This window comes from Silene latifolia, chromosome 9 (assembly GCF_048544455.1).
Source record: "Silene latifolia isolate original U9 population chromosome 9, ASM4854445v1, whole genome shotgun sequence".
NCBI lineage: Eukaryota > Viridiplantae > Streptophyta > Magnoliopsida > Caryophyllales > Caryophyllaceae > Silene > Silene latifolia.
The window spans coordinates 204,541,561-204,550,601 of NC_133534.1; the positions used below are offsets into that span (position 1 = coordinate 204,541,561).

General features: G+C 37.3%; 2 protein-coding genes across 4 annotated transcripts; one reads left to right on the forward strand and one right to left on the reverse strand.

Annotated features, from left to right (window-relative positions):
• LOC141600382 (uncharacterized) lies at window positions 1-4,407 on the forward strand. The gene is made up of 2 exons (XM_074420610.1): window positions 1-3,175; window positions 3,931-4,407. The coding sequence occupies exons 1-2, from the start codon at window positions 31-33 to the stop codon at window positions 4,278-4,280; spliced, it is 3,495 nt and encodes a 1,164-aa protein (XP_074276711.1). The 5' UTR covers window positions 1-30; the 3' UTR covers window positions 4,281-4,407.
• On the reverse strand, window positions 4,055-7,335 carry LOC141600383 (uncharacterized). Of its 3 annotated transcripts, none has more exons than XR_012524306.1 (3): window positions 7,088-7,335; window positions 6,298-6,998; window positions 4,055-4,200 (listed from the first exon to the last, which is right to left on the reverse strand). XR_012524306.1 is itself a non-coding variant. In XM_074420611.1 (2 exons), the coding sequence occupies exons 1-2, from the start codon at window positions 7,136-7,138 to the stop codon at window positions 6,351-6,353; spliced, it is 699 nt and encodes a 232-aa protein (XP_074276712.1). In that variant the 5' UTR covers window positions 7,139-7,335; the 3' UTR covers window positions 6,092-6,350. The 3 variants fall into 3 exon arrangements, 1 of the variants encoding a protein (XP_074276712.1); XR_012524307.1 differs by having other exon boundaries at window positions 4,055-4,326; XM_074420611.1 differs by lacking the exon at window positions 4,055-4,200 and having other exon boundaries at window positions 6,092-6,998.
• Window positions 7,336-9,041: the final 1,706 nt, after the last annotated feature.

Sequence of the window (9,041 nt, forward strand, 5' to 3'; positions counted from 1 at the left end):
GGCCTAACAAGAAAATTAAAAAAAAAAAATATGGGTTTCAAAAATCGTCTTGTTTACGCCATTTTCATGATACTACTACTTGCTGCAATATCACCTACTGTTGTATCAGCAGAAAATAAGTTTAACCTTGAAATACAAACCTTAAAAGCCTTAAAAAATTCCATCACCAAAGATCCTCTTGGTTCACTTTCAAACTGGAATAACAACCATCACTACTGCAATTGGACTGGCATATCCTGTGACCCAACAAACGGCGGTATCATCGAGATATCTCTGCTGGAAATGCAGCTTGAGGGAACCATCCCAAGTTATTTGGGACACTTGACAAACCTGCAGGTTCTTGATCTAACCTCTAATGCATTTTTTGGTCAAATTCCTACTCAACTTGGAAACTTGTCTAATCTCATTGAACTTACACTCTTTAGTAACAATCTTTCGGGATCGATTCCACCACAGTTAGGCAACCTACACAAGTTACAAACACTAGACTTGGGAAACAATTTCCTTAATGGAAGTATTCCTGACAGTATCACAAATTGCACTAGTTTACAAAATCTTGGATTAAATTCAAATGGTTTTAGTGGGAAAATCCCATCTAAGATTGGAAATTTGGGTTCCCTTCAAGTTTTTGTTGCTTATACTAACACCTTGGAAGGTCCTATACCGGATTCTATAGCAAATTTGACATCTTTGAGAGTCTTAGATTTCAGTGATAACAAATTATCAGGCAAGATTTCACCATGGATAGGGAACTTGAAAAGCTTGCAAACACTTCAACTTTTCGTAAACTTGCTTTCTGGAGAAATCCCACCTGAAATTGGCCATTGTAGGAACCTTACTCTTCTAAATATGTATAGCAATAACTTTGTAGGAAGCATTCCTGCAGAAATTGGAAATTTAGTGAACCTCCAACAATTAAGGTTATATGACAATAAATTAATCTCAACAATCCCTCGATCGCTATTCAACTGCAAATCATTAACACACTTGGAGATTTCAGTTAATCAGCTAAATGGGACAATTCCTGTAGAGATTGGCTCACTAATGTCATTAGAAATGTTGATGTTACACAATAACAATTTCACAGGGTCAATTCCTTCTTCTATAACAAATCTCATAAACTTGACTTATTTCTCAGCAAGTTTCAATTCCTTTACTGGTGAAATACCATCTGACATTGGTAATCTTTATAACCTAAAGAACCTTACCGTGAGTAGCAACCTACTAACTGGGACAATTCCGACTAGTATCACCAATTGCACACAACTTCTTTCTTTGAGCTTTGGTAGTAATCGGTTAGCTGGCACGCTCCCTCGAGGTTTAGGGCAATTGTCTAACATTACATTCCTTTCACTTATAGACAATTCCTTCTCTGGTAACATACCAGAGGATCTCTTTAACTGCAGTAATCTCGTGACACTGACATTGGCTGGGAACAACTTCACGGGCCCACTTTCGCCCCTTATTGGAAAAATGAGGAATCTAAGGAGGTTGCAACTGCATAGGAATCTTTTAACTGGAAAGATTCCAGCGGAACTAGGGAAACTTGACAGGTTATTTGAATTACAGTTGAATACGAATAGATTCTCAGGACAAGTTCCTTCTGAGCTATCTAAGCTAAATCTTCTTCAAGAACTGTGCTTAAACGACAACGACTTAGAAGGTGAAATTCCAGAGAATTTGTTTCTACTTAAAAACCTCGCTATCCTTGAGTTCCAGAACAATCACTTCAAGGGTCCAATTTCAGATTCACTATCCGAACTTGGGAGTCTTTCAATCTTAAACTTGAGTGGAAACAAGTTCAATGGGTCGATTCCAAGAACCATGTCTAAACTGACCCGCTTGACAATGCTGGACTTCTCATTCAACAATCTGACCGGTGTGATTCCAGGACCAGTTATTGCAAGTATGAAAGGTTTACAAAATTACCTGAACTTATCACACAACTTATTATCTGGCAGTGTTCCTGAAGAAATTGGTATGCTAGACATGGTTCAAGCCATTGACCTGTCAAATAACAATTTGTCAGGATTAGTACCAACCACACTCAATGGTTGCAAAAACCTCTTTGCCCTTGACATGTCAGAAAATAGGCTTTCAGGCCCACTTTCTGAGGGTTTATTTGCTGACATGGTTTCTCTAACAAGCTTGAATTTGTCAAACAATCAGCTTGACGGACATATTCCTGTCAGTTTGCTGAAGATAAAGGATTTGAGAGATCTTGATCTTTCTGAAAACAAATTCTGTGGGGTAATTCCGGAGGAAATGGGCAATATGTCAAATTTGAAACACCTTAATCTCTCTTACAATAAGCTTGAAGGCACAGTTCCACAGTCGAGAATACTCCAAAATTTTCCTCCATCCAGTTTTGCAGGAAATAAGGGACTTTGTGGGACAATTTTTCTCGGGTTTTGTAAGAATAAGACATTCTCCAGTCACAAAAAATTCCTATTGATTCTGCTACCTTTGGTTACTGTTTCTGTTATTTTACTTCTTGGACTTGTCATCATATTCAACAAAGATCATAGTCAAAGGAGAAGGGTAAAAAAGGAAGAAAATCCAGAGATTGATAATGGTGAAGTACTAACTCTTAAGAGATTTGATCCAAAGGAAATTGAAATTGCCACTGATTACTTCAGTGAAAGCAATGTTCTCGGGAGCAGCACTTTAAGCACTGTTTATAAGGGCAGAATGGAAGATGGGCAAATTGTCGCGATAAAGAAACTGAATTTGTTGCAATTTGCCATAGAATCTGACAAATGTTTCTACAGAGAAGCGAGAATACTGAGTAAATTGAGGCATCGAAACTTGGTCAAAGTGATCGGTTACGCCTGGGAGAGTAGAAAATTGAAGGCTTTGGTTCTTGAGTACATGGAGAAAGGAAATTTAGATCAAATTATCCATGATAATTCAGTAGATCGCTCTACATGGACCTTATCAAAGAGAATGGAAGTGTTTATCGCGATTGCTGAAGGGTTAGCTTACTTGCATTTAGGGTATGACTTCCCTATAATACACTGCGACTTAAAGCCATCAAATATACTCTTGGATGAGGATTCGGAAGTACATGTCAGTGACTTTGGAACTGCTCGGATGCTCGGTGTTCATCAAAACAGTGGTGGTAGTTGTACCTCTGTGTCTGCTTTTGAAGGAACAATTGGGTACATGGCACCAGGTAATACTTTGCACCCTTCTTCAACTCTTGTGCAGTTGTAATTGTGTGTTTTGGTTGTGTCAGCATTTCTTACTGTCATGTTCTTTGACGTTAATATGTAGTCATATACAGAGTACTAAGCATCATAAAGATGCATCAATAGATGTTGGACACAAATGAATACTAGCAAAGTTTCAGATAAATTTTCAAATAATTACCGATGTTCAATAATTAAGTTTCATGAAAAAACCGTCTCACGGTGAACTATAGTAAAACTACTCGATAAATAAAAATAAAAACTCTTGCTAAATGTTTTCGCTTTTAAGGTTTGCTAATGTTACGTTCTCTTGACATTAACATATACGGAGTATTAAGCATCACAAAGACGTATCAGTAAATGTTGCACATGGAGTAAATACAAGCACCATTTCAGATAAAAAATTTAAATAGTGTATTTATATGTACAATATTTTTTTTCCATTTCCAATGTAGCCATGAAGACTAATTTACTTAGTTCTACAATAAATAAAGCAAAATGGCTCACTAAGTTGGCTACTACCCATTTAATGCAAATCTTGACAAGATTTTTATTTCGGGTCATCAAGAAACAGCCTATCTATGATGTTAACACGGGGGAAAGGCCACGTACATAAAACCCCCATACCCCATTATTCAAGAAATCCCATGATAGTTGGAACGGGGATGATGCTGTTGTTGTCATTGTATCTAAGATCAATATGATGGCTATTCATTGTCTCGAATTATATCATTGGCAGAGATTGCATATATGAGGACTCTGACAACAAAAGTAGACATATTCAGCTTGGGAGTGATAATGATGGAGTTTGTGACACGGCGTAGACCAACAGGGGTATCAGAAGAGGGTGAATTGGCACTCACCTTGAGCCACATTGTCGAGAAGGCCATCATAAACGACGAGCTACTTGATGTCATAGATCCTGCTCTAGCTTTGAATATTACACTGGATGAAGTTGAGACATTACAAAGCCTTCTTAAACTGGCATTATCCTGCACTTCTACAGCTCCTGAAAATAGGCCTGATGTAAACTATGTGCTCACTTCACTTAACAAGCTTAACACACAGTATAAGATGTTGAAATCTTGATCTTTTCTTCAATACAAATAGTGGTCAGTTTTCTTAGGTTGTTCATCTGTTTGTGTGCAAAAGACAGTTGATTTTAGAATTGAGTTGAGTGGAATTACAAGAGCAAAAAGAGTTTTAAATTTTGACACTGCTGTGTGCCCTTAGTTCCTGATTCCTGAACAGTATCGTAGGTGACTAGTGTACGACAACATGGAAATAGTTTATTACTAAGTATCAACATGGAATTACATGGAAGTAGCGGTCCTTCGATGCAGTTCTCGACGCAATTTTCATCTTGGGTCATTCGGAAACAGCCTCTTTGTGTTGCTAACACAAGGGTAAGGCTGCGTACATCCGACCCCCCCTTACCCCGTAATTTGCGGGAGCCATTGAGGCACTGGGGTAATGTTGTTGTTGTTGTTGTATCAATTAGAACTCGCTATCAAATTTATCCTTAACAATAAAAATAATAAACGCCAGGGAATGATTCATCTGTTCACATAAATGATCAGACAGCAAATTTAGTCTTCAAAAATAAGTGAAACACTATTATTTTCTTTGTGTCATTGGGTAGACCAAGAAAGCATTGTAAAAGAGCTTCAAGGATTTTACTTTAGATCAATTATAGGGAATGGAAGAGCTTCTTAGAGTGACTATGTGCCATTTTCCTGCCCGTTTTAAACTAGTGAAAATCGGTCGGGCATGAACTCTATGCTATCTACTTCCATATTGAATGACCAATGAAGTTGTCAAAACCCTCACTGGAATTTACCCTTTGTTTGGATACAAAAAAGAGGGGGGAAGAGAGGGGATGTCGGGAGGAGAAAGGATTGGAAATGACATTACTTCTTCTCCCCCTTCCCTCTATCACCCGCATCTCAATTTTCCTAAACAGCAAAAGGAAATAGGTGTCCTTCCTACCTTCCCCTCCTTTTTTTTCTTTAAATCCTTTCACCTAGACGATGGGTTAATTACTTGCGGAAGATTAAGGTGTGTGAAAATGATCCTATGTTTCTTTTCAGATGAAATCTGATAAATTCAGAAACACATCAAGCATGCTCACCTAGTAATCTAGGATTTTTTATCACCACCTCAATTTACATTATGAATGATCATGTCGGACATTGTTGCTAGCACTTATCAACCTTATATTAATGCAACCGTCTTACCTCCGTTTACACCACCATAACATAAAATCAGGGACAGAAAAGTATCCAGTAGATGGACTCCAATACCAAAAGAACCAATCTTTATAAGCATAATACACCACTTAACCTTCAACTTCACTTCGAGCATAGGAAGTGCCAACAATCACTAGCAAGTAGCAACACACCCACTTTGCAAACTAATGGAGGGAAATGTAAGAAATCTTAGGAAAATAGACAAGCTTTTACACAGCGCCATCAATTTGCATAAACTACTAGACAGCTTGGCTACGGAAGCGCCTCTATCAGTTTTCAAAGTGAATTTATCTCACACCAAACTTAACTTTCAGACACTATATTTTCTCAAAACATAACATAAGAATACATCCTTAAAGTCAACACTAAGAAAAGAGTGCTCCTGAAACATCATCCTCTTGCAAACACAGCTAATACAACTTGCTTGTACTCCATTTACTTCCCATCAAAATAATCAAAATGTACGTAACTTGATTATAAATAGCAATTATACCACAAACGCTTTTCCCTTACTGATCTGATCCTTGGGTCTATCAAAATCGTGCATAGAGTTTGCAATATCATGTTAATGACCTTAGTCGAATGCTTGGTGGACCAGTAATAGAGTTTGCATCTAAAAGCAAGTGTTATTGACAGTCTGAACAACATGAGTAGCACAAAGTAAAGACATTGATTTTTATCATGTTTTGCAATAACAATGAAAAAGCAACTACAACGAAAATATCACAATTCAAAAGATATTAAATACCAATCTTAAAATCTTTAGATGATGACTTCTATCAATGCAATATCATGATTTATTTTATGAATACTCGATGATGAACAACACTTAGTTTTAACACCAAGTAGTCCATTACCTCAACCAGGTAAGCAACAAGAGCACTTACAGCCTCCATTTCATCCTTCTACCTTATACTTCCATTGGCGGATCATGCCGCAAGAAATCTTCAACTGTGGACGGAAACTCGACCCCTTGAAACCCTCCACCATTATCATCATCATCACCGTTTACACAAGTAGCCTTGCCCAACAGCAAATGAGCCAATCTAAAAGACTCGATCTTTTTATCCCGAAAATGCTTAATCCAACCATCCAACCTCTCCATCTCCTTCCCACATTTAGGACCCTTCATCCCTACAACCTTGTCATAAAACCCGCCGACACAATGACAAGATGAACAAGTTGCATTAATCTCCTCTCCGTCATTCTCTGATCCACCCCGCTCAAATTCCAACAACCCTAACAACTTAATCAACAACCCCATTTCATCCACTTGGTCATTCTCGACACAATCGACAGTTTTAGCATCAATTTGAGGGGATTCTAGAGGTGGGTTATCATGGGTTTGAGGGAATTCAACAGAATTTGAAAGAAATTCAATTGGGGTTTCACTATTATCAAAATTAGAGTTATGGTTGCCAACATTACTTAAATTGTGATTGTGATCGACATATAGGTATAATGGAGAGCTTAAAGATTCTGTTGAAGGATGAACAGTTTGAGGTGGTTGTTGCGGCGGTGCGGGTGATAAAGTGTCAAGTTTCAATCTTTTTTCAACCTGTATATAACATAATTTAACAACGAAACTATGGGATAAATTAGGGATGAATGTAGTTTAGAAAGAAGTAAAAAGAAGAGATAAATTACCTGTTTAAGAGAGGAAAAGAAATTGGAATGAGGAGTGGGGCGTCTGTTCATGGCTTGTGTTGAGCATGCAGGTTGCAGAGTGAGTATATTGCATTCAACTATAGTTAAACAGGCGGGATGATGGATTTTACTCTTTCACGTATACTTTTTCATTATCTTTCCAATAACTTCTTACAAATCGACCTTATATGAGAAAAAGAAACATACATCGGATTACTCTAACTTTATTTGTTTTTGAGCATATTTATATTTTTTTGAGCTTATTAAAGTTTATAAGTTAGATTTTAATTTTTTTCCATCTCAACTTAAATTTTACTAAATTTATTTGTAATGTTTTTGAGTTTTATTGTAACTAGGTTTGGTGTCCGGCTACGTCCGGGTTACCTTTATTTACCAATTAAATTTTATTTTCTATAAAATCTGTTTTGCTAAATTTGATTAACACATACATTTACAATTTATATCTTGAAATTACAATTTATATCTTGAAATTATGATGAGATGTAAAATTAATCAACAAATTATGTGACATGTTCACCACTTTCGTTGTCAATATTATTACTTTCACTACATCCCTTGTTAATACTATTATCTTCACTACTTCTTCCGTTACTGTTGTTTGTTTAACTACTTCTCCTAATTTTACGGTTAACTCGTTAGTTTTGTCAAACTCATATATTTAAATAATTAATGTTGTCTTAAAATTGAAACGTTAATTAATTTTTCATACTCTCTGTAACACCCCCTTCTTACCCGGCCAAGGTAATTGGGAGATGTCACCTTCTCGGTTTCCCGAGGTAGTGAAATCGGAGTCGCAATTGAGAAACAATTAACATAAATAAGTCTTTAGTGGATTACATATGCATAAGTGAAATGAATTAAATGAATTATACAACTCATGACTACTAAACTAATCTAATCAACTATGCTTGACTCGAATGTCGTCAAGGCTCGTCCCGTCTCCCGCAAGCAACCAAAGCTAACCTGTAAACAAATGCTCCCCATATGATCGGAAATATCATATTGATCGACACAGGCCACCCCGGAAATAGGTGACATTTACATGGACACAACAAATGTCAGTTTCAATACACAACATATAACACGACTCGATAAGTGTAGACACGATATAATCATATGAATGAGACTCGACTATGCAAATCACCATACCGGTACCGAGACACGTCCAGACGTACCTACAACCACCGGTGTCAGGGACACGTCCACGACACCACATCTCACACAAAGGTACCGGGACACGCCCAGACGTACCGGGTCCGGAAGCCAACCGGATCCCCTGCCAGACGTCGTGCCTCAACCACACGAGTCCCTCCGTGACTCAAGTCATTAATGTGCACATCCCCCTTGGAGTGGGAAGCTCCAAGGGGCGACTCGAGCGCAAGACGGTTTCTCAACCGTCTTACGTCTCCTCAATAATCAAGTACCACCACCAAAGATCTCCAACACAACACAAAAACAAACACAAACATACATGACAAATGAAAGAACAACACTTAACATATGACCAAATTCATGAATTCAATCCCAAATGCATACTAACTGACTCGTAAATGCATTAGTGAGGAAAGACACCCAAATATGCATACACAATATTGAAACCGAGTAGGATAACCTACCTTTAAGCATAATCCTCAAGCTAATCGAAATCACCAAGTATCCATCTCATAAAACCGTCTCATCCTATATTAATCATGTAATAACTATTACAATTCACTCTATACTAAATTACAACATAAAATCCCTCATTATTAGTTACTAACTATTCATTTTACATAACTAAATACTAATTAATCTCTCTTAATAAACTCTAATCCGAGATTAACATAAAACAAAGAGGAAAAGGGTAGGATGTCGACTTACAAAGGTAGATCGGGGATTAGGAGGGGTGTTCCACCATTAATCCAAGCTTGAATGTCAAAGGGAAGGTTTAAGG

Excerpts from the sequence above, each read along its gene's own strand:
- LOC141600382 (XM_074420610.1), top strand. The coding sequence starts at position 31 with ATGGGTTTCAAAAATCGTCTTGTTTACGCCATTTTCATGATACTACTA. Across the intron at positions 3,176-3,930 it reads AATTGGGTACATGGCACCAG|AGATTGCATATATGAGGACT; the intron begins GTAATACTTTGC and ends TATCATTGGCAG.
- LOC141600383 (XM_074420611.1), bottom strand. The coding sequence starts at position 7,138 with ATGAACAGACGCCCCACTCCTCATTCCAATTTCTTTTCCTCTCTTAAA. Across the intron at positions 6,999-7,087 it reads TCTTTTCCTCTCTTAAACAG|GTTGAAAAAAGATTGAAACT; the intron begins GTAATTTATCTC and ends TGTTATATACAG.